The sequence below is a fragment of the Nomascus leucogenys genome, chromosome 7b (assembly GCF_006542625.1).
Source record: "Nomascus leucogenys isolate Asia chromosome 7b, Asia_NLE_v1, whole genome shotgun sequence".
Classification (NCBI taxonomy): domain Eukaryota; kingdom Metazoa; phylum Chordata; class Mammalia; order Primates; family Hylobatidae; genus Nomascus; species Nomascus leucogenys.
The window spans coordinates 47861138-47884991 of record NC_044387.1 but is presented as its reverse complement, the minus strand read 5'-3'; the positions used below and the strand labels follow the sequence as shown (position 1 = coordinate 47884991).

Sequence of the window (23854 nt, the reverse complement as noted above, 5' to 3'; positions counted from 1 at the left end):
GTCCCCCCACCTCCGTATTCCCATAGCTTGAGTGATGATGATGGTGGCCTTGACTCTTTAGTCCCTGTCCTGGGGCAGGACCCAGGCAGGGCTGGGGTGAGTGGGCAGCAGCCTGCCTGTTTGGAGGCGTGGGGGCTCCAAGGGACCCAGGAGTTGGTGACGTGGGGCTGGGGGCCACCCTGTCAAGTGCCCCTGCCCCAGGCTGGTTTCAGCAAGGCCCCGATGCCTCTCGAGACTCTGAGGTTTCTGGTTTTGCCTCGGCTGGGGCCCAGGCTTTCCTGCTCCTGTGGGCCTTTCTCTTCCAGGTGGGGAGTCATACTGGGGGAAGCCCTTCAAAGATGAGTTCCGGCCCAACCTCTCGCACACGGGCCGTGGCATCCTCAGCATGGCCAACTCGGGGCCCAACAGCAACAAATCTCAATTGTGAGTCAGCCAGGCTGGCTGGGGTGGCCTGGGAGGTGAGCCGGCACTCCCTGCGGGTTCTTCCTCTCGGCCCTCCCTGAAGGGTGTGTTGGTTCTGAATCAAAGCCAGACAGTGTACGGCACACCTAGGCCAAGCACGTGCACCTGCGTTCAAAAGGGGGTTCCCCAGAGTGAGTCAGCAGGGAGAGCTGCCCGCACCCGGTGTGTCCTCGAGAGACCAGAAGTCATGAATTACTGGAGGTCCAGAAGGGCTTCTTGATAGGGACCAGGCATTCGTGTGGGTGCCTGTGGCCAGGCAGTGCTGGGGGAGGTCAGCGTGCTAGAGCAGCATGTGGGAGGGGTTGTGCAGGGCACAGGCTGGACTGGGAGAGGCGCCTGGAGAGACACAGGAGGTCTGGCCCTGGTGCATGTGGGGAGCAGTGTGCAGGCTGGTGGCAGGCGGCAGGGGATGGGGGGCCAGCAGGGCCATGCGCACAGGGGCCGGATGCCTGTATTGTGGAAGAACAGAGTTGCCCTTTCCATCCCCAGACAGTGGCCTGATTTTATGTTTCAGTCTTTCAATCATTTTCTTCACATGGGTCCTGTGACTTCCGGGATAAAGCAACCTCTTAAGGATTTTTTATAGTTTATGATACTTTTGTAAATGGACTTTTTTTTTTCCAATTTTTAGGGATCATTGCTCATGTAGAGAAAAACTACCGTTCATTTTATATCTAGCCACTTTAACAAATTCTCTTAAAATTCAAAAAATTTTAAGAGGTTTTTGGGTTTTCTAGATAGTCACGCTTATCACCAAAAGCTGGCCTGCTCTCTGCTTCCCTGGTGTGCACATCAGTCACGTCACCGCCACATCACCGTGGGCCTGATGGGGGAGGAGGAAGTGGGCGTCTTGCTGTGCTCCACAGAAATCGCTGTTTTGCCTTCTCAGAACATTTGTTGTTGGGCTGTTTTTTAGGAGGGTGGCTGACTTTCTAGAGGTTTCTTTCTTAGCATCTATTATGATGATTCTGTGCTTTTTCTGGTCCTCCCGGGATTTGTGGATGTGGCCACTACAAGGCCAGAGTGGACGGGTGTCTCCGTGGCATTCTGGGGTGAACCCTGGCCTGTCGTGGCTTTGCCATGGCCTTCCGCCAGCTCACTGTCTTGTCACACGTGGTCTCGGTTGTGTGGACTGGCTCCAGCAGGTTTTGCTGTGACAGGTGTGGCCCCTGCATGTTACGAGCAGGGCTGGCTGTGGCTTTGTGGCCTGGAATGGTTAAAATCACAGGGGTGGCCAGGCATGGTGGCTCACACCTGTAATCCCAGCACTTCGGGAGGCTGAGGTAGGTGGATTGCCTGAGCCCAGGAATTCGAGACCAGCCTGGGCAACATGGCAAAACCCGATCTCTACAAAAAATAAAAAAAATTAGCGGGGCATGGTGGCGTACGCCTGCAGTCCCAGCTACTTGGGAGGATGAGGTGGGGGGATCATCTGAGCCTGGGAAGTCAAAGCTGCAGTGAGCTAGGATCGCGCCACTGCACTGTATCCTGGGCAGCAGTGAGACCCTGTCTGGAGTCAGCTGTGGGTAACAGCTGGGCAAAGGCAGCTGGCAGCCATCCGTGCCACTTCCTTGGGGCTTTCATTTCAGGGTTAACGCGCACTTGTTTCCATGAAGGCTGGTATTCTCTTGGCCTCGCTGTGCTGACTTTTTTTTTTTTCTCATTCCTAATCACACTTTGCATTCCTCAGTCCCTTAGTGGTCTTTGAAGGGTTTGTCTGTTTTCACTTCCTGTGTAATCGTTTTCAGTTTCTGTCTTTGCTTCTTCATGATGCTTTTCCTCCTTCTTCACTTTAATCCATGTCTGCTTCTGATAGCCGCGTCTGTCATTTTGAGGGTGCACTTTCCCTCTTCACTGCTTGCTGATTATTGGTAGCTTCCCTTTCAATTTCTTCTCAGCCGAGGATTGCCTAGGACTGTTGGTTATTTTCAAGTAGGTTAGGTGCATGGTTTGTTTTTGTTGTTTGACAGGGGCCAGGGCAGGGAATCATTTTATATTTTTTATTTCTCTTTGGCTTAACCAGCCTGTGAAACTGCTGACAGATCAGTTGCCACCTTCTCGTTTTTTTTTGAGATGGAGTTTCACTCTTGTCGCCCAGGCTGGAGTGCAATGGCGGGATCTCGGCTCACTGCAACCTCTGCCTCCCAGGTTCAAGTGGTTCTCCTGGGATTACAGACGCCCACCACCACGCCAGGCTAATTTTTTGTATTTTTAGTAGAGACAGGGTTTCACCACGTTGGCCAGGCTGGTCTCCAACTCCTGACCTCAGGTGATCCACCCGCCTCAGCCTCCCAAAGTGCTGAGATTACGGGCATGAGCCACCATGCTTGGCCTTCTCTTCTTATTTCTAGTAGTATTTTGTGCTTTCTTGGACAACGTTGCCAAAGGTTTGCCTATTTTTCTGTATTCAAAGATCATTAGACTTTAATTTGTTACAGCTTTGTTTTCCCTTTTGTGATTCTTGTAATTAAAGATTTTCCAGGAGGAGGTCAAGCGTGGTGGCTCACACCTGTAATCCCAGCACTTTGGGAGGCCAAGGCAGGCGGATCACGAGGTCAGGAGATCGAGACCATCCTGGCTAACACGGTGAAACCCCATCTCTACTAAAAATACAGAAAATTAGCCGGGCGTGGTGGCAGGCGCCTGTAGTCCCAGCTACTCGGGGGGGCTGAGGCAGGAGAATGGCGTGAACCCAGGAGGAAGAGCTTGCACTGAGCCGAGATCGTGCCACTGTACTCCAGCCCTCCAGCTTGGGTGACAGAGCGAGACTCTGTCTAAAAAAAAAAAAAAAGATTTTCTAGGAGGTTGCCTCGGGATGGTTCTTTTACTTTCCTCTTATCTGAGTTTAATTCTGCTTCTAGTTTCCTTCACTGTGTTAGAAATCGGCGAGAGAGAGAACCGCTTGCAGGCCAGAGCTCAGGTCTGCACCATTGCAGATGTCACATCTGTGGACACTTGTCTGGTGGCCTCGGGTGTGTTCAGACTTGGTGGGCTCGGGAGCGTGTCCCTGCGTGGCTGGGGGGTGCGTGTTCGATGCAGTGGAGGTTAAGTCCTGCGTCTCACCAGCCGGGTTGTGGGCTGTGCCTGCCTGCACCACCCTGGGGAGTGCTCCGTGCCGCCGGCGCCAGGACCCACCTGGTGTCTTCCAGCGTTTTCTTTTCAGCCTCTCTGGCTCTGCCCTCTGAGGGCTTTTTGAAGGCTCACAGCTGGGGTCTGTCGTGTTCTCCTTCATCCTGACAGTGTTTTTTTTTTTTTTTTTTTCTTCGAGATGGAGTCTTGCTCTGTCCCCCAGGCTGGAGTGCAGTGGTGCGATCTCGGCTCACTGCAAGCTCCACCTCCCAGGTTCATGCCATTCTCCTGCCTCATCCTCCCGAGTAGCTGGGACTACAGGCGCCCGCCACACGCCCGGCTAATTTTTTGTATTTTTAGTAGAGACGGGGTTTCACCATGTTAGCCAGGATGGTCTCGATCTCCTGACCTTGTGATCCTCCCACCTTGGCCTCCCAAAGTGCTGGGATTACAGGTGTGAGCCACTGTGCCTGGCCAAGCCTGACAATCTTAAATGTGGACTTAATTCTTCAGGTGGTCTATTGTGTTCTATGATCTTGTTGCTTTCTAGTTACCCTTTTTTATATTTCTTTTCATTTGCTTCTCTTTTCTCCTGGTTTGGAAGTTAGATATTTTACTTCTGGTCTAAGGTTAAGAAGGACATCTATTAAAATCCCTCCTAAGTAGCTGGGACTACAGGCACGTGCCACCACGCCCAGCTAATTTTTGTATTTTTAATAGGGACAGGGTTTCACCATGTTGGCCAGGCTGGTCTCCAACTCCTGGCCTCAAGTGATTACCCACCTTGGCCTCCCAAAGTGCTGGGATTACAGGCGTGAGCCACTGTGCCTGGACGACCTGAGCATTTTCTTGGTCCATGTTTATTTATGTTACCCACGTTTCTTAATCCCTTGATTCCTGTTCTGGCTTTGTTGCCTCCTTTCTCCTCAGTCTTTCGACAGGTCCCTTGATGGCACGGGGCTGGCTCTGGTTTTCCAGGTGTCCCCTCATCCCAGCCACCTCCCACAGAGCCGCATGGCCAACCTGGTTTTGGGCACAGGGACCACCTGACAGACAGTGGGCAGCAGCTGGGGCAGCAGGAAGACCTGGGGACAGCTGGAGGTCCGGGGTCCCCTGGGCAGCCTTGGGGGCTAATGACCTGCCCTGGTGGGCAGCAGCAGGGAGCCACGTGCACACATGCATCCGCGGAAGCTGCAGGTTCCCAGAGCCGGCTGTAGAGGGTGGGCAGCTCCTGGTGTGCTCTTAGGCAGGCCAGGTGCAGAAGGTGCCATGCTCTCCCTGACCATCCAGCCCTCCTCCCCAGCTTCATCACGTTTCGCTCCTGTGCCTACCTGGACAAGAAGCACACCATCTTTGGACGGTAAGGGAAGTGGCTGTGTGAAGCCTGGGGGGTCAGTGGGCTAGGTGGGTTCCTTCCCCACCTGAGGCCTCCTCACTGCCTTTTTCGCGGACCTGAGTCATGTGCCATCCTGGCCGTCACTGCTGGGGGTTGAGGCTATGCAGAGCTGTGATGGAGGGTGCTCCATGTACCAGGGAAGTCTGGCTCTGTAGACCCACTGGGCTCAGGAGAGGAGGAAACTCGCCCCTGCGTGGCCTGGCCACGCCCAGCTCCCTTCACCCTCTAGTCCAGGGGTCTTTCCAGCATTGTGGGATGCGTGGTCTCTGACACCCACCCAGCTGTGTGGAAGCAGCACGAAACAGGGTGGACGCAGGTGATGTGGTTCTGGCCAAGTGGAACTCTATTTACCAAACCAGCAGGGAGAGCACAAGCCACGTTTTGTGACTCCTATTTTTCCTGTGGGTGGGGGGAACCAAAAAAGAAACAGAAAAAAACCCAGCTGGATATGCCCAGGGCCGTGGTCAGCCGACCCCGCCCTTGCCACTCCCTGTCATCGCCTTCCTGGCTGCTGCCCGAGGACCACCATGCCAGCCTCGGGGCTCTCAGCCCCTCTTCCCACATGCCTTGGGGGCTCGGCCGTGGGGGTGCCCTCCTTGAGCACATGCAGACCCGCCTCTTGTCTCCCTGCTGCAGGGTTGTTGGGGGCTTTGACGTACTGACAGCCATGGAGAATGTGGAGAGTGACCCCAAAACTGACCGCCCTAAGGTCTGTGCCCAGGGAGTTGGGGTGTGGCGGCTAGGGGCCAGGCAGGCCGGGGGAGCACCTGCCACGCACTGAGCCCCCCTTTGCTGCTAGGAGGAGATCCGCATCGATGCCACTACGGTGTTCGTGGACCCCTATGAGGAGGCTGATGCCCAGGTGAGGGGGCACGATGCCACCACCTAGAAGGGTCTGGGCCAGTGCACTTTCCCACCCCAAGCCTAGCATCTGTCCTGCCTGAGGTGCTGCCAGTTAGCCACCACCCTGTTGTGCCACAGATCGCCCAGGAGCGGAAGACACAGCTTGAGGTGGCCCCGGAGACCAAAGTGAAGAGCAGCCAGCCCCAGGCAGGGAGCCAGGGCCCCCAGACCTTCCGCCAGGGCGTGGGCAAGTACATCAACCCAGCAGCCACGTGAGTGCCGCGGGGCTGGCCTCCGTTTCCCATGGTGTTTCCTAAGGCTGACTTGAGGTCTGAGGGTCAGACCCAGAGGGGCAAGCAAGCTATGGGCACTGGTCCTGGGCGTGGGCTTGTGCTGTGTGGCCTGTGCAGCCGAGGGACTGCTTCTGAAGGCCTGGCCGGGGCCTCTGTGGGCGGGAGAGATCAAATTCATGGGGACGTGGGAGCAGCAGGTGGGAGGGGTTGGGCCTACACCAGGAGGGCCGTATGGAGACACAGACAAGTCAGGAGGGGCCGAGGGAGGGTGTGGGCTCCCAGCGGCTTCTTCTCTTCCCAGGAAGCGAGCGGCAGAGGAAGAGCCCTCAACCAGTGCCACTGTCCCCATGTCCAAGAAGAAGCCTAGTCGGGGTTTTGGGGACTTCAGCTCCTGGTAGCAGCAGGTTGGCCGCTGTGGACCTTGGTGGGGTTGCAGGGCTGGGGGCCCATGTCCACATCTCCATTTCCAGCCTTTCTAGCCTGCCCTCTGCTGCCATCCAATAAATCGCTTACCTGCTGCCTGCACCCCTTTCCTGGCCCCTGGGAGCCCACAGCCTCCCCATCCCTTAACCTGTTGCCAAGGGCCTTGGCCCTGTCTCCAGGACCTGGCCCAGCCAGAGCCCACTGTTGGGACCTTCAAGCACAAGTCCTGCCCTACCCCCAGGCTGGTGCCTCAGGCCTCTCCGCTAGTAGGCAGGCCAGGTTAGTGAGGGACTGTGTCTCCAGATTCTGGTTTCCTCTTTAAGACAGGGTCTTGCTCTGTTGCCCAGGCCCCAGTGCAGTGGTGTGATCATGGCTCACTGCAGCCTCGACCTCCTGGGCTCAAGCAATCCTCCTGCCTCAGCCTTGCAAGTAGCTGGGACTACAGGTGTGCACCACCGCGTCCAGCTGTATATGTCTGGTTTTCTTACCCCTTCTTCTGTCATCTTCTCAAGGACAGCCTATTTATACAACCAATGTGGTCCCCTGACCAACGCCATCACCTGGGACAAGTTTTCAGACCCCAGACCTACTGAGCCTGAGCCTCTGCAGGGTGGGCTTCTCGGTCTGTTTTGACAAAACTTCAGGGGCTTCTGAAGGCCGGTGCTGGACGGCAGCATTGACTTTCCTGCCGTGCCCTGCCTGGGCTCTCGGGGCCCCACTCGCCTGCTCTGGCTGCGAACCACCTGGGCTTCATCTCAAGCCTGCCTGGCTTCTCTCTGCCCCCGTCAGAATCTTGAGGGGACTCACACCTGGTTGAGGCCAGTGTCTCCAGCTGTGAGAACAAGTGGACGTCCCTCTCCCCGTCCTCCTGCTGAGGGCGCCTGGCGGGAGGCACGGAGGGCGTCAAAAAGTCACTCTAGAGCCCAGGGGCCGGACCAGTGGACACAGAGATGACAGGTTGCAGAGGGATGGGCTGGAGACAGAGACACTTGCCTCTCGGGCTCCCTGTTGCCCTCAGGCCACCCCCACTTCTAGTTCTTCACACTAAGCCCTAACTTAGGCCTTGTTCTTGGTTTTCTCATTTTTGTTGCCCCAAATCTTGAACCTGTCAGCAACTTGCAGGCTGTACCTCTGCCCCTCCTTTTCTCATCACTGACGCTGAAGCTGCAGGCCTGAGCCCTTTGTCTCCCTGAATGCTGGGTGGCGGCTTATCTGCATCCCTGTCTCACCCCGTCCACTGCCACAGGCTGCCTGATGACTGCTAGAGGCACGTCTGCCCCTTGTCACCCTGCTGCACACCAACCTCTGGCCTTTCATCATGCTAAGAACAAGAACTGCGCCATGGCTGGCTCTGCCTCTTCTCCAGCCCATTCCTCTGCAGCCTGTCATCCCTGTCTGTGACCACTGGTCGGGCCCCTGGGCTCTAGAGTGACTTTTTGACGCCCTCCGTGCCTCCCGCCAGGCACTGTCCTCAGCAATGCCTGGTGCAGCCCTGGCAGTAACTCGCTTGTAAGAGGCTCATACACCAAGCTGGGCCTGCACAGGAGGGGCACAGTAGGACACAGTGACTGCCCAAGTGTCCACACCTGTAGGCCTCTGAGCCAGCGTCCAAGGTACAGGTGCGGGTGGTGGGGATGAAGGCCTGACCAGGGAGGGAGAAGCAGGTTTGGAGAGGACCCTGTGCCCACCCTGACACCCTGGCTGGCCCTGACTGTATTCTCTGGCCACATTCAAATCCCCCCAGTGGTAGGGGCAGAGAAGTCTGACCAGGCCATCCTTGGCTCCAGAGCTCGAAGACTCCAAGACAGCCCTCTGCTCTCAGCGGTGTCACAGAGAGCCTGGGCTCAGCCTTCTGCATCAGGACACGGCCTCGTCCACTGAGGGCACAATTTAAACATTTGACATCAGAAGCTTTATTTGTAAACCTCACACAGATAAGGACCAAGGGCTGGCTGCGTGGCCAGAGGACAGGGGAAGCTGAAGGCCCCGTGCTTGAGCTCAGCAGTCCCGCTCCTTGCAGTGAAGCCACCGTGGGTGACCGTCCAGCCTCACCCGGTGGCCTGCACAGTGAGGGAAGGGCTTCAGGGCCATCTGCCCTGGGGCAGGGGACAGGCCACCAAGGACCTTTGGCAAGTGAAGGTTTACATTTCTGTAGTTTGTTTTAGAGCTTAATTTGTAGTTTTTTAGCTATTAAAACCACTTGACTTTTTAGCGACCTGATGAGGGCATCAGGTAAATTAAAGGATTTTGGGAAGATTGATATTTCCAATTCTAATATCTGACAGATGCCATCAAGAATAAGCATTAAGGTATAAAAATACTGTGTATAAAACAATGCCAAACCACATTCCTACAGCAAATGCACTGTGCCATTTATAACCCTGACATCACCTCCCAAGGCTCTCAAGGAAGATTTATTTTAAATAACTTAAATAGAAGTCCCAGATGATATTGTTTAGGAATTTAAGAGGGTGGTGGATATGGTCTTGTGAATAGCACTTCCCCTGAAGCCAGCTCATGGTCTGTTCATTTGGTTTAAAAATGAGCTTGTATTTTGCAGAAGCCCAACAAAAAAAAAGTGATAAAAGTGTTGTTGGTATAAATTACAAAAAAAAAAAATATAAAAGTCATAAGTCTACTAGTAAAAAATGTTCAATCAATGCCATCACAAAAGACAGTACAAAAACCAAAGTGCCCAAATAGAAGGAGCAGCGAACTTGCCCAAAACAGAAAAGCTCTAAATAGAACTTTAGTATATACAAAAACCACTCGGAAGAGTTTTAGAAGATTCTTCCATGTAAGTGAAGCATCTTGAGTCACTCAGGACCTGGCTGTCCTCACACCCATGGCAGGCTGGGGACGGCACGAACCCCCAACTGTTTCCCCTAGTCCCCGGGACATCGGAGGCTGGGTTCCCACAAGGGAGAGGAATGAAGACTTGAGGGGAAGGGTCAGTTTAAGATAAGTTTTCAGTGAACTCCTTCTTCCAGCTGGGAAGGTGTCTTTCAGCCTCTTCACAGTCTCAGACAATTGACTAAAGCCACAGGCGTTGCTAACTTCATGGGCCAGCTTGTGGGCGGAGCCTCTTCAGGCTTGAGACCATGGCAGCAAGAGCCCTGCAGCGTGCAGCGACCCCTGCACTCTGGGTGGCTGCAGGTGAGCTCAGGAGGACAGGATGTGCTGGGCCAGCCTAAACTCATGGGGGAGACTAGCACAGGGATAAAGCAGCTTGCAGGGCCATAGCTGGATGTGGAGGCTTACGAGACAGTACAAAGATTTCCTTCCTTTCCTAGGTGGAAGATGTGCTTTAAAGGAACTTCTGCCTCTCACTCCTGCTGAGTTGATGCATCTCAGTGCCATGCCCACCAGGGCAGCGGCATTTCCCACATTCCAAGGCTTCGAGGCTCGGGCAGAGATGGCACCCAAAGGCATGCTGTGTGTGGGCAGTGAGCTCGAGTGGCACAGCCCAGTGCCTGCCTGGACCGCAGGTCTGGGTTTAGGAAGGGCTGAAGTCGGGGGAGGTGTGAAGCTGGACAGGTGGCCATGTTCTTATTGTCTGCCAGCTCGCACTCTTGCCCCTAGACTAGCCTTATCTGAAGGCAGCTTCAGAGCCACTTGCCAGGCTGAGAACTATCCGGGCTCAGTGCTCTCCTATCTGCTGCCCCTTGGACCCCCTGCCTGCCCTCTGCCCTGAGACAAGTTACTAAATGTTGAAAACCAAACTTATCTGGGAGTGGTTTTTGACCTCCATCCTCTGCAAAGTGGCCTAAACCCTTATGGGGTGCCCACTCCTGGTGGAGGGCAGGTGGATGGGTGGATTGTAATTTATAATAAAATATATGGCAGAAACACAGGCCTTAGGAGATTGCACAGGCCCCTCTATCAGTTCAAGTGACATGGGACAGCACCACGCAGGGACGGGCAGTGCGTCTAGCAGGCCAGGTGTCTTCATGCACAAAGGCTAAACCTGTCTTGTCGCTTTAACCTTTTCTGAACAAATTTTAAACATTCTGGCAAATGTCAAGTTTTGAAGTTTTTCCTGTGGGTTCTGGCCTCTTTCATATGCAAAAATAATTCTTTTTCTTCAAGTACATCCAGGGTAGAAAATGAAATCCGACTTTTACTCGGTCCAGTGTGTTACTCTATAGACATGGACCAGCCACTCAGCAACTGCCTGACACCTAAGCTGCTGTCACTGCTGAGGGCACAACCCCTGGTACCAGACCTTGTGAGGCTGTCACCTCAGTAAGGGCACCTCTGCAGGCCCCTGGGACAGCCTTCTCTAAGGGCTAGCTCACCTGCTTTCTAGATAAGGAATCTACTGGCTTAAATAAACAACATGTTCCACTAGACACCATTCTCAATTTAGAGTGTATCTAAAATGTCATCTGTGCTGGCCTCTGTTTTTGAACAAGCTAAAAACCAAAAATGCCCTTAGTGTATAAGTCTGTTGACCGCCTCTGGAAGATTCTTAAATGAACACTGTAACGGTTCATTTGCAAGAGGAATAGCCAATTTGAAGTTCTGCAAATTTAAGAGAAACAGCGGGGTGGAGGGTGGGCTACAATACCTTTCTCTAAAAAAGGGAACGGTGAGACTTGCTATCTAAAGAGACCCTGTCCCTATGGTCTTCAGACACTCAGTCTGGTTCTCTCTCTCTTTTTTTTTTTTTTTTAACTGAGACGGAGTCTCGCTCTATCGCCAGGCTGGAGTGCACTGGCGCGATCTCGGCTCACTGCAACCTCCGCCTCCTGGGTTCAAGTGATTCTCATGCCTCAACCTCCCAAGTAGCTGGGATTAAAGGCATGTGCCACCATACCCAGCTAATTTTATTTTTTTGAGACGAAGTGTCGCTTTTGTCCCCCAGGCTGGAGTGCAATAGCATGATCTTAGCTTACTGCAACCTCTGCCTCCCAGGTTCAAGTGATTCTCCTGCCTTAGCCTCCTGAGTAGCTAAGATTACAGGCGCCCGCCACTATGTCCGGCTAATTTTTGTATTTTTAGTAGAGATGGGGTTTCACCATGTTGGCCAGGCTGGTCTAGAACTCCTGACCTCAGGTGATCCACCCACCTCAGCCTCCCAAAGTGCTGGGATTACAGGCGTGAGCCACCACACCCAGCCTCAGTTTGGTTTTCAACTGAACCTTAAAAAAGCTGAGCCCAACTATATTGAAGACAAAGGTGAAAGGAAGGTATTAACTAAGCAGGTAAGTCATCAGTTGGTTAATTCTTTCTCTAGAACTTGAGAAGTTAGAAAAAGCTCACTGAAAATTTTCAGAAACAACCGTGTACACGAAGAGGACAGATCCAAGGGACACCTTACCCACAGAGATGGCCGAGAGTGTCAAGAGCTATGTGCAGCTAGCCTTTGAGGTCAGAGGGCAAGAAAGGCTGTCACCAGATGCTCCTACGTTTCCATTACATTCACAGTTTCTTTCACAAAACAGCATTCGAAGGAGAAGGCAAAGTCCGCACTTTACTCCCAGCCATTGTCTTTGATCATGTGAGCAAGCTCAATGATGAATTTTCCTTCCTTATATTTCTGACTGCTCTCAAAGGCATGCTCCTTGAAAAAGAAGAGACAAAGGTTTCAGGACAGAAGGTTTCATTTTTGAATTTCATCACTCTTTTGGCAAAAAAAAAAAACCCAAGTCTATACTGTGAACTATACCCAGATGTTCCCTGAGTGGTGCACTCACCCAGCGCTGGGAGGGTCTGTTGCAGGTGAGTCCATTGAGGCAGTGTAGGTTTACTTTGCATTTGTTGTTAAAGGTTTTTCATGTGCTCGCTTCGGCAGCACATATACTAAAAGGTTTTTCATTTGTTTGTTTTGAGATAGGGTCTCACTCTGTCACCCAGGCTGGAATGCAATGGTCTGCACCCAGGCTGGAATGCAATGGTCTGGTCATAGCTCACTGCAGCCTTGACCTCCAGGACTCAAGTGATCCTTCCACCTCAGGCTCCCAAAGTGCTGGGATTACTTGTAGGACAGTGTGAATGCAGATCTGTTTACTGAACATTTACTACATGTGGGACAATTTAAGAGGCTTGAAGAGATACAAAAGACTACACTCCAGGAATTCCATGCATAACTAGAGTGAAGGCAAATACAGGGAGAACGACGGAAACAGGTCAAAGACATCTGGAGGCTGGGCGCAGTGGTGCACACCTGTCATCCCAGCATTTTGGGAGGCCAAGGCAGGAGGATGACTTGACTTCAGGAGTTCGAGACAAGCCTGTGCAACACAGTGATTTTCTTCTACAAAAAATCAAAAACTTAGCTGGGTGTGGTGTGCCTGTAGTCCCAGCTACTTGGGAGGTTGAGGTGGGAGGACTGCTTCAGCCTAGCAGGTCGAAGCTGCAATGAGCTGAGATCAACCAAGACCCTGTCTCAAAAAACAACAACAACAAAAACAGGATATCTGGAGAAGGTCCTTCATGGGGAGGAGTTAACATCTCTCCCACAGACACATCCTCATTTTGTTTTGCTGAGTGTGTGGCCTGGTGCTAGGGACACAGATGACCAAGATGGATCCTGCCTACCCAAGCGGCAGCCCCGGGTGTGGCAGACACAGGAAGGACTGTGCCAGCAGGAAGCAGCGGGTGCAGCCACAGAGGGGAATGCAGTGTGGTGGCCACGCAGGGAAGGCACGGGTTTCTGGAAGTGGGGCCCACAGATGGGTATGGGGCTGACTGACCAGGGGAAGGGCTAGGGATACGTGCTAGTCTTGTGGAGCCCGTTTCCATGGTGTGAACTGTGGCCTTCCAAAGCTCACGAGGAATCTGGGAAACCAGAGATGATCAGGAATTCAGGAAAGAGGCAGAGCAGGTGGCCTGGACCCAAAGAACACCAGAGCCAGAATGGGAAAGCCTCCTTCAAACAAGGAAGGCAGGCCGGGCGCGGTGGCTCACACCTGTAATCCCAGCACTTTGGGAGGCTGAGGTGGGTGGATCACTTGAGGTCAGGAGTTTGAGCCCATCTCAAAAAACAAACAAAAACAAAACAAACAACAACAACAACCGGGGAAGGCATGGGAGCACCCACCAGATGGCAGATGGCCAGGGGGTCAAAACCATGGAATCTGAGGTGGCCTGAGGAAGGGAAGGACTCGGCCACAAAGGTCAGCCAGAGAAAGTGGAGCCTGGAAGAGAGACTTCAGGGCAGTGTGGAGGAGGGAAGCGGGCGGGGCGGGAAGGTGCAGGGACTGAGGGGGCCAGGTTTGTTGGCTTTGGAGGCCAGATCAGCCATGAGATGGAGAGAGAAGGGAGCTAGAGGTGAAGGCTGGAGAGGACGTGGGGACTGCAACCTTCAATGCAAGGTCCCCGAGAAAGAGGGATTTGGGGTAAAGAGCTCATGGGGCAGCTCTGTCTCTGACTCCAGCAGGTCTGGCACTGAGGTCTTCCAGACGTCCCTGACGGTGGGCACAGCCTCCCACAGCCCCCTGCAGCCCCCTGGGCATCCTCTCACATCAGGCTCTGCTCAGCGGGCCGAGTGCGGGCTGGGTGCAGAGAGCCTGGCTTAGGAAGAAACGGGGCTTGAAAACGTGGTGGTTTTGTTTTTTGTTTTGGGTTGGGGTCTCACTGTCACCCAGGCTGGAGTGCGGTGGTGAGATCATGCCTCACTGGAGTCTGGACTTCCCACCTCGGCTGAGGAACTGGGGTTTCTGAAAGTGCTGTGACTGGTACCATGGGCCACACTGCAGGGGGAGGTGTGGCTCGGTGGCAACTTAGGGCCACATCCCCTTGTGGCACGAGCGTCCCTTAGTAACCGTCGGCACTCACGTATTTCCACCCGAGTGTGGTCTTGCAGTTCTCGCAGTAGATGTCGGCGACTGCGTGCAGCCCGGTGAGAAGGACCCTCTCCTCTGCAGGGCCGCAGCCCACGTTCACCCTGTGGGGACAGAGGGGCCACGCGCTGCAGGCCCGGCCGGCCCCTGGCCAGGCCCCGCCCCCTCAGCAGGCCCCCCATCCTCCTAAGAGTTCCCCCAAAACAGGGAACCTTCCAGAGAGCAGCGCCGTGCCTCTCCCCCAGCCCTGCCCACCCCCACCATCAATGGGAAATATCAGTGATGGGACAGGTTAGAGGGCAAGATCCTTAGCGCGTTTCAGAAACTCCCAGGTGGGGGATGGTGGGTTCTTTCAGGACCCCTAAAGACCCAGGTGATTCTACACAGGGTGCTGTGTAGGTGCCATCCAGGCTGTCCCGGGGCCCGCGCCGCCCCCCGGGCTGAATCAGGGTACTCACACGGAATTGAAGAGGTAGGCGCGTCCCTGGCTCCCCTGAAAGGACTGAAAGAAGAAGGTCCCGTGAGATTGGCTGCGAGTGCTTTCTGGAACGAAGCGGTGCTGCCCAGAGCCAGGGGAGTCCAGCCCCGCGGCCAAAGTTCTGTTAGCTGCGCCGGGACTGGTCACCGGGAGCAGACACCGGCGTCCCCCCTCCAGAACTCCACTTCTAATAATAACAGCCACTTAACGGAGCTGCAAGCTGTTTTTCATTGTAGACAGTCAGGAAATGGCTGATTCTGCTGTGTCAACATTCTGCAAGTGACTATTATTGGGAATCATGGCAAAATCAGTTTTTAAATGGTGAGCTTCGTATGTCTGGACAACTTTACCTTAGAGGAGTTCTGAGAGGGGATCACGAATGATTTTCTCTGCCCGAAAACCCACAGATACTCAAAATGCTCTCCTTGCCGCCTCTTCTGCAGCAGTTCAGATGCACTCACACTGTCAGATATTAGGGGGTAGGGGGAGGTGTCCATACTTTCCCACTGAAATGTTTTCAAAGTCACAGCATGGCTGAGTACGGCAGCTCACGCCTGTAATCCCAGCACTTTGGAAGGCTGAGGTGGGCAGATCACCTGAGGTCAGGAGTTTGAGACCAGCCTGGCCAACATGGTGAAACCCTGTCTCTACCAAAAATACAAAAGTTAGCTGGGCGTGGTGGTGGGCACTAGTAACCCCAGCTACTTGGGCGGCTAAGACAGGAGAATCACTTGAACCCGGGAGGTGGAGGCTACAGTGAGCCAAGATTGTGCCACTGCACTCCAGCCTGGGCAACAAGAGTGAAACTCTGTCTCAAAAAAAAAAAAAAAAAGTCACAGCACAAGATGGCCTCTCACTTAGAGACAAGCCACTCCAGTGACATCTATCTCACCAGGAAAATAAAATGAGCTGAGAAACAGCTCATGGTATATTCACGTATACTAAGATGGCTGAGCGTGAAAGAGCCAGAATAGGGCATGTGCACCCCCTGATGCACTCGGTCACTCCCCATGACCTTTGCCCTCATGGGACAGGTGGGAACACCTGCTCTAGTGCCAGCCTCAAGTCTCAATCGACCTCAAACATAATCAAAGAAATGCAAACCAAATCAAAAATTTTGGGGGCAGTTGGGGTTTTGAGATAGAGTCTCACTTTGTCACTCAGGCTGGAGCACAGTGGCACCATCTCGACTCACTGCAGCCTCTGCTTCCAGGGTTCAGGCAATTCTCCTGCCTCAGCCTCTCCAGTAGCTAGGACTACAGGCACACGCCACTAGGCCCAGCTAATTTTTGTAGTTTTAGAGATAGGATATTTTAGAGATAGGGTTTCGCCATGTTGGCCAGGCTGGTTTCAAACTCCTGGACTGAAGTGATCTGCCCGCTTCGGCCTCCACAAGTGATGGGATTGCAGGCGTGAGCCACCGCGCCTGGCTTACATTACAGTTTATCATGGAGGCTGTCATTTAAAAATGTCTTAGGTGAGCTGGTAAGAGATGCTCACTCAATACCACTCCCACAGGAAACTGCGTATGTCACATACATGATGTACACTGTCAGATTCTCACATCTAAATTTCACTGGAAAGAAAACAGGAAAGCAACATTTCTGTATAAAACAAAGATGGTTTTGTATTGGCAGGCGCGAACCACCGTGCTCAGCCCTTTTTTGGGGTTTTTGGCCTAACAAAGGCAAAAGGCTATGAGGAATGTGACTGAAACACGATTTGACAATATTGAAGTGGAAAAGACACACACTATAGGACCCAGCAGTCCCACTTCTAAGAATTTACTGTAAACAACAAACCAGCTTGAGTATATAAGGAAATGTGACAGGAATGGTCACAGGTTACAGTGTTCATAATTAGGAAAACAAACAACAACAACAACAACGGGCTGAGGCAGGAGGATTGCTTGAGCTCAGGAGTTCAGAGAGCCATGATTACACCACTGCACTCCCGCCTGGGGGACAGAGCAAGAACCTGCCTCTAAAAAATATAAATAGGCCAGGCGCGGTGGCTCACGCATGTAATCCCAGCACTTTGGGGGGCCAAGGTGGGTGGATCACCTGAGGTCAGGATTTCAAGACCAGCCTGGCCAACATGGAGAAACCCCGTCTCTAATAAAAATACAAAAATTAGCTGGGCATGGTGGAGAGTGCCTGTATTCCCAGCTACTCAGGAAGCTGAGGCAGGAGAATCGCTTGAACCCGGGAGGGGCAGGTTGCAGTGAGCCAAGATCGTGCCATGGCATTCCAGCTTGGGCGACAAGAGTGAAACTCTGCCTCAAAAAAAATTTTAAGAAAGGCTGGGCACGGTGGTTCACGCCTGTAATCCCAGCACTTTGCAAGGCTGAGGCAGGCGGATCACAAGTTCAGGAGTTCAAGACCAGCCTGGCCAACATGCTGAAACCCCGTCCTTACTAAAAATACAAAAATTAGCTGGGCATGGTGGTGTGTGCCTGTAATCCCAGCTACTCGGGAGGCTGAGGCAGGAGAATTACTTGAATGGGGACCCGGGAGGCAGAGGTTGCAGTGAGCTGATATCGTGCCACTGCACTCCAGACTGGGCTACTGAGTGAGGCTCCGTCTCACACACACAAAAAATAAATAAATAAATTAACCTGGAAGTCAGGTACTCATCCATAAGTGAGTAAGCAACTGCATCCACATACGGGCCTCATGCAGGGGATGGGAAGGTAGGAGCAGATATGGAAAAACAATCATAGGCTAGGCACCATGGCTGTAATCCCAGCACTTTGAGAGGCCAGGGTGGGTGGTTCACTTGAGGTCAGGAGTTCAAGACCAGCCTAGGCAATATGGCAAAACCCTGTCCCTACAAAAAATACAAAAACTAGCAGGGCATGGTGGCTGTGAGCCTGTAGTCCCAGCTACTTGGGAGGCTGAGGCAGGAGAATCGCTTGGGCACGGGAGGTGGAGGTTGCAGTGAGCTGAGATTACGCCATTGCACTCCAGCCTGGGTGACAGGAGAAGCCCTGTCTTAAAAAAAAAAAAAAAAAAAAAAAGAAAAGAAAAATAGTCATAAAAGTCATAAAATATTAAGTGAGGGAAAGTTAGCTGTAAAGTGAGTGTCAGTTGAGCCCTTTAAAGTGAAAAATGTGTTTCTATTAAAACAAAGACAACAGAAGCCAAACTACTAACAGTGACATCTCCAAGGAATGGAGCTGGACAAGGCAGGAGGAAGAAGCAAGTCTCCTTGTTTATACATACACATTATTTTAATGTGATTATGAACAATATTATATAATTTTTAAAAAATTAAAAGGGCCTGGCACAGTGCCTCATGCCTATAATCCCAGCACTTTGGGAGGCCGAAGTGGGAGGATCACTTGAGGCCAGGAGTTCGAGACCAGACTGGACAACATGGTGAAACCCCATCTCTACTAAAAATACAAAAAATTAGCTGGGCGTGGTTGCGCACGCCTGTAATCCCAGCTACTCAGGAGGCTGAGGCAGGAGACTCGCTTGAACCCGGGAGACAGAGGTTGCAGTAAGTGGAGATGGCACCACTGCACTCTAGCCTGGGCGACAAAGCAAGACTCCCCAGTTGTCCCTGGTAGTTCATGGTCACGTGAGCATGAACTAAACCTGTGTTTGAAGCTGTTGAGATCTGGGGAGGCTCTTTTTCCTCAGCATTCAGGCTTAAAAATGAGTATTCCCTTAAGTGGCGTTCTGGGATTAGGAATATTATTCTATGTTCAGTTTAACTCATAATCATCTTACAGACTTTTCCCACATCCTCATCAGTCTTCAATTTTCTTTTTTTTTTTTTTTTTTGAGACAGAGTATCGCTCTGTCGCCCAGGCTGGAGTGCAGTGGCTCAATCTCGGCTCACTGCAAGCTCCGCCTCCCGGGTTCACGCCATTCTCCTGCCTCAGCCACTCCGAGTAGCTGGGACTACAGGCGCCCGCCACCACGCCCGGCTAATTTTTTGTATTTTTTAGTAGAGACGGGGTTTCACCATGGTCTCGATCTCCTGACCTCGTGATCCGCCCGCCTCGGCCTCCCAAAGTGCTGGGATTACAAGCGTGAGCCACCGCGCCCGGCCCAGTCTTCAATTTTCTGGACTGAATTTCCTAATTCTCACCTACTCTGAAAGTCCTTATTTTTAAATAGGGTTTGGCTCAGAGACAAGAGCAGCTCTGTGATTCAGATTCAGAGCTATCTTATCAGAGTTGGGGCCAGCAAACTCCTTCTGTAAATTAGGGCCAGGAGGTAAGTAGTTTAGGCTTTGGAGGACATATGGTCCCTGTTCTAATTACTCTGTAAACAGATGAGCACAGCTGTGATCTATTAAAACTTTGCATAAACAGGTGGTGTGGCAGATTTGGACCACAGATCAGAGTTTGCTAACTACATGGAGCCTTCTAGTAACCAGAGCTGCCTACAGCAGCAACAGGCTCCCTCGAGCCAGGGAATCCCTTGTTAGTGACAAATACAAACTTAGAGGCTGTGGAGACAGTGCCTCTCGCCTGGCAGGTACTGGATTCTGTTCTACGTGGCAGGTGTTCTCGATGGTCTCAATGAATCCTCATCAGAATCACCACGGAAGGGAGAAGAGCTCACTCTAGTCGTCATCTTGCCACCTCGCCTGGCCCATCACCCACGGAGGCACGAGGTCCGATCCTTCCTGGTGGCCTGTGTGCTCAGAGAGCTTAGTTCTCGGCACTTTTTTTCATCCTGAAATGCTCACTTGGCACCGAGTGACTTCTGAGCAGGCTTCTGCCTTTTTTATTTTTTTTTTGAGACAGAGTCTTACTCTGTCACCCAGGCTGGAGTGCAGTGGTGTGAGCTCAACTCACTGCAACCTCTGCCTCCCAGGTTCAAGCAATTCTCATGTCTCAGTCTCCCAAATAGCTGAGATTACAGGTGTGTGCCACCATGCCCAGCTAATTTTTTTGTACTTTTAATAGAGACAGTGTTTTACCATGTTGGCCATGCTGGTCTTGAACTCCTAACCTCAAGTGATCCACCCACCTCGGCCTTCCAAAGTTCTGGGATTACAGGTGTAAGCCACCATGCCCAGCCAGGCTTCTATTCTTGATACAATTTTTTTTTTTTTTTTTTTTTTTTAAGACAGAGTTTCGCTCTTGTTGCCCAGGCTGGAGTGCAATGGCGCGATCTCGGCTCGCTGCAACCTCCGCCTCCCAGGTTCAAATGATTCTCCTGCCTCAGCCTCCCAAGTAGCTGGGATTACAGGCACATGCCACCACACCCGGCTAATTTTGTATTTTTTTTTTTTTTTTTTTTTAGTAGAGACAGAGTTTCTCCATGTTGGTCAGGCTGGTCTGTTCTCGAACTCCTGACCTCAGGTGATCCGCCCACCTTGGTCTCCCAAAGTGCTGGGATTACAGGCATGAGCCACCATGCCCAGCTGATACAATTTTTAAAACAGCTCGTTGATGACCTCCAGGCTCTTCAACAGAAGCATCTTAAATTCCTTTTGACCATGTAGCAAGGAACACACCTGGCATGCTTCCGAAACAAAACCATGCATGGGGCTGGACAATGACCACCTCTCAGTGCTCAGATCACCTGCTTAGGTCATGGCCAACACAACAGGTGTCACGGGGCTCCACAAGGCCACAAGCTTCACTGCCCCTACCCGGGGGCCCAGAGCAGCTCCGCCTCTCGTTACCTCATGTCATTTTACACATTGAGCCTACCTCAGAAAACACCAAGGAAATAGGGTGCCTGGCTCCTTCCACTTCTCACCTCACACCTCCCAGTGCACACAAGAGCCCCAGAGGCAATGAGAGAGCAGAAACTCTGCCTCATTCAACAGTTTCTATCTCAGATGATGAACAGAAATGAGGAGCCTCTCACTATTACCTAGTGAAAATACAAGCAGGTAAATGTTCTTCTCATTGAGTTAAACAGGAAACCTAAGAGATTCCTGGCTGGGCGTGGTGGCTCACACCTATAATCCCAGCACTTTGGGAGGCCAAGGCAGGAGGATCACTTGAGGCCAGGAGTACAAGACCAGCCTTGGCAACATGGCAAAACCCTGTCTCTACAAGAAAAAACAAAAGTAAATAAAATACCTATTTAAAAAAAGAAGAAAAGATTCCTGAAAGGTGGCCGGGCGCAGTGGCTCATGCCTGTAATCCCAGCACTTTGGGAGGCCGAGGCGGGTGGATCACGCGGTCAGGAGATTGAGACCATCCTGGCTAACATGGTGAAACCTCGTCTCTACTAAAAATACAAAAAATTAGCTGGGTGCAGTGGCAGGCGCCTGTAGTCCCAGCTACTCGGGAGGCTGAGGCAGGAGAATGGTGTGAACCCGGGAGGCGGAGCTTGCAGTGAGCCGAGATAGCACCACTGCACTCCAGCCTGGGCGAAAGAGCGAGACTCGGTTTCAAAAAAAAAAAAAAAAAAAGATTCCTGAAAGGCACAACTTCCTGACAAACTTTGTTTCCAAAGTAGTCATGACCTGTGAAGATGGGGAGACGTCATCTTCCTGAGGATGGGGGGAGGTCACGGCCTGTGAGGATGGGGGGAGAACACTGTCATTCCCTGAGTAAGCATCAGCTCCTCCGTGATGCTTGGCCTGTTTTAATGTTCACAACTGGTTGATGATAAATGCCACACACTGTAACAAGGAGCTCAGCACAGTAAGGAGGGGCCAGGGGATCTTGCTTACATCTTCAAGGCTGCTCATGGGTCCTGTGCATGGAGACCAGCCAGAGCTTCACCTAGGGCTTCTACAGACCCTGCAAACACAGCCACACCCTCTGGGGCATTTTCCTGAGCAACCCCTTTCTTTTCTTAACCACGCTGCGTTTTTAAAATGTCTTAATACCCTTATTATTAAACTATTTCCACAGATTTCTCTAGACTTCTTTTGCTCATTCAGTCCTCTCTGGCTTTCTGCGATAACAAGTGATTCACCTTGCCCCTCGTAATCCCTGGGAGTCCCAGCTGCCTGGCCCTGGAAAACCACCCACCATGCCAGGATCACATCTGAGATCGTGGCATAGTCACACTTAACCATGCACAAAACGCTCACCAACACTGCCTAGAAGGCTCTAGACGTTCAGGACACAGCAGACTCAGGAAGTCATGTGATGCTTAAATATTCTTCCACTACGTAGGTACCACAATGACAGATCATCATTGTGCCATCAATTTTTTGGCATAAGCCACTTGCCTTGGAAATGAGCTCGTCATGATTGGCCAGGTGTGCTCTGCAGTGGATGCAGCTGTACGTTCGGTGACAGTTCGGCAGATACGCTTGGAAAGTTTTGGACTTTGTCATTTTCACCATCTCTCCTGGGCACTCCTCACTCAGCTCAGGGCTGGTTCTGGAAGAACCGTGGCTCTGCTGGCCTCTCTGACAAAAGAAACACTGGAAAATGCACGCAAGAGCCGTCGTTGTCCAGGAGGGCGTGTGGCACCGTCCACACAGCTGAGATGAGAGAAAAACGTAACCTGCCAACCAATCAGACAAAGTGGTGGGTTACAGAGAGAACACGCGTGTGAAGGAGGTACATGTGGGATTCATGTGTTGTCAAGCAACAGCAGGGGGGCGGCAGGACTAGAAGGTAAATATTTTTTTTTTTTGAGACGGAGTCTCACTGTATTGCCCAGGCTGGAGTGCAGTGGTGCAATTTCAGCTCACTGCAACTTCCTCCTCCCGGGTTCAAGCAATTCTCCTGCCTCAGCCTCCGAGTAGCTGGGATTACAGGAACATGCCACCATGCCTGGCCTCCCAAAGTGCTGGGATTACAAGCACCACTGCGCCTGACCAAGCTCCAAATCTTTAGTCTCAATTGTAGACAAAATGAACAGTGACCCCATGCCACTGCTTAATCACTTTACAAGCAGGTAAATGTTTAGCTGGAAGTGAAAAAGTGAACTCCTTTCACATGCAAATAATTTGAGAAAAACATTGATTCAAATTCTTCTTATACCAGGTTTGGCTTTGGGAAACATGAAAGGAGAGGCGGAACCAAGACTCCTAGTGAGTGGGCGCAGTGGCAGGGCTGGATGCACCCCACCCCGAATCCAGGAATTCACCACGCAGAGCACCAGGACATTGAGGAATGTGAGTGATGAATCCAGTATTATTTAATCTTTAAGAAATTCCAGTCCTGAAATAAACCCTTACGTATGGTCACATGATCTTCAACAAGGGTGTCAAGACCATTCAATGGGGAAAGGACAGTCTTTCAACAAATGGTGTCACGAAAACTGGATATCCACCTGCAAAAATATAAAGTTGGACTCTTACCTAACACCGTATACAAATTAACTCAAAATAAAAGACCTAAATGTGAGAGCTAAGACTATAAAACTCTTAGAAGGAAACACAGGGGAAAAGCTTCACGACACTGGATTTGGCAATGATCTCTTGGATATGATACCAAAAGCATGGGCAGCAGAAGAAAAACAGATACATTAGACTTCGTGAAACTTCAAAACTTTTGGCTCTGTGCAGTGGCTCATGCCTGTGGTCCCAGCACTTTGGGAGGCTGAGGTGGGTGGACCACTTGAGCCCAGGAACTCAAAACCAGCCTGGGCAACAAAGCAATACCTCATCTCAACTAAAAATACACAAAATTAGCTGGGTGTGGTCCCTGTGCCTGTGGTCCCAGCTACTTGGGACGGCTGAGGTGGGAGGATGGCTTGAGCCTGGGAAGTTGAGGCTCAAGTGAGATGAGATGGTCCAACTGCACTCCAGCCTGAGCAATAGAGTGAAACCCTGTCTCTAAATAAATAAATAAAAACCTTTGTGCTTCACAGGATACTATCAACAGAGACAACCCAGAGAATGAGGAGAAATATTTCTAAATCATATACCTGATAAGGTGTTAATATCTAGAATACATATATTCTATATTCTCTCTATACATATTCTCTATATATCCTAGTTAGTGGAATATGTAAAAATAAACTCCTACAACTCAGCAAAACAAACCAACAAACAAACTGGTTAAAAAATGGATAAAGGGCCGGGTGTGGTGGCTCATGCCTGTAATCCCAGCACTTTGGGAGGCTGAGGAGGGTGGATCACGAGGTCAGGAGGTCGAGACCATCCTGGCTAACACAGTGAAACCCCGTCTCTACTAAAAATACAAAAAATTAGC

At 51.7% G+C, this 23854-nt stretch overlaps 2 protein-coding genes across 6 annotated transcripts in view; one reads left to right on the top strand and one right to left on the bottom strand.

The window, feature by feature from the left end:
- Nucleotides 1-10838, top strand: part of PPIL2 (peptidylprolyl isomerase like 2) — a 32521-nt gene extending 21683 nt beyond the window's left edge. Inside the window, exons 15-21 of one of the 3 annotated variants that reach the window (XM_030815887.1) lie at nucleotides 306-423; nucleotides 4835-4891; nucleotides 5564-5636; nucleotides 5727-5789; nucleotides 5909-6042; nucleotides 6365-6467; nucleotides 9780-10838. In XM_030815887.1, coding sequence (XP_030671747.1) covers nucleotides 306-423; nucleotides 4835-4891; nucleotides 5564-5636; nucleotides 5727-5789; nucleotides 5909-6042; nucleotides 6365-6461 — 542 coding nt within the window. In that variant the 3' untranslated portion in view covers nucleotides 6462-6467; nucleotides 9780-10838. Of the gene's footprint in view, nucleotides 1-305; nucleotides 424-4834; nucleotides 4892-5563; nucleotides 5637-5726; nucleotides 5790-5908; nucleotides 6043-6364; nucleotides 6468-6833; nucleotides 8743-9779 lie in introns of those variants that run through there. The other 2 variants (XM_030815886.1, XM_030815885.1) reach the window with 2 other exon arrangements.
- The window catches only part of YPEL1 (yippee like 1), a 36812-nt gene continuing 21341 nt past the window's right edge, over nucleotides 8384-23854 (bottom strand). The window contains exons 1-5 of one of the 3 annotated variants that reach the window (XM_030815890.1): nucleotides 22876-23246; nucleotides 21916-22196; nucleotides 14732-14775; nucleotides 14269-14377; nucleotides 11695-12052 (exon numbers count right to left, since the gene is read on the bottom strand). In XM_030815890.1, the coding sequence (XP_030671750.1) occupies nucleotides 11963-12052; nucleotides 14269-14377; nucleotides 14732-14775; nucleotides 21916-22032 (360 nt within the window). In that variant the 5' untranslated portion in view covers nucleotides 22033-22196; nucleotides 22876-23246 and the 3' untranslated portion in view covers nucleotides 11695-11962. Of the gene's footprint in view, nucleotides 12053-14268; nucleotides 14378-14731; nucleotides 14776-21915; nucleotides 23247-23854 lie in introns of those variants that run through there. The other 2 variants (XM_030815888.1, XM_030815889.1) reach the window with 2 other exon arrangements.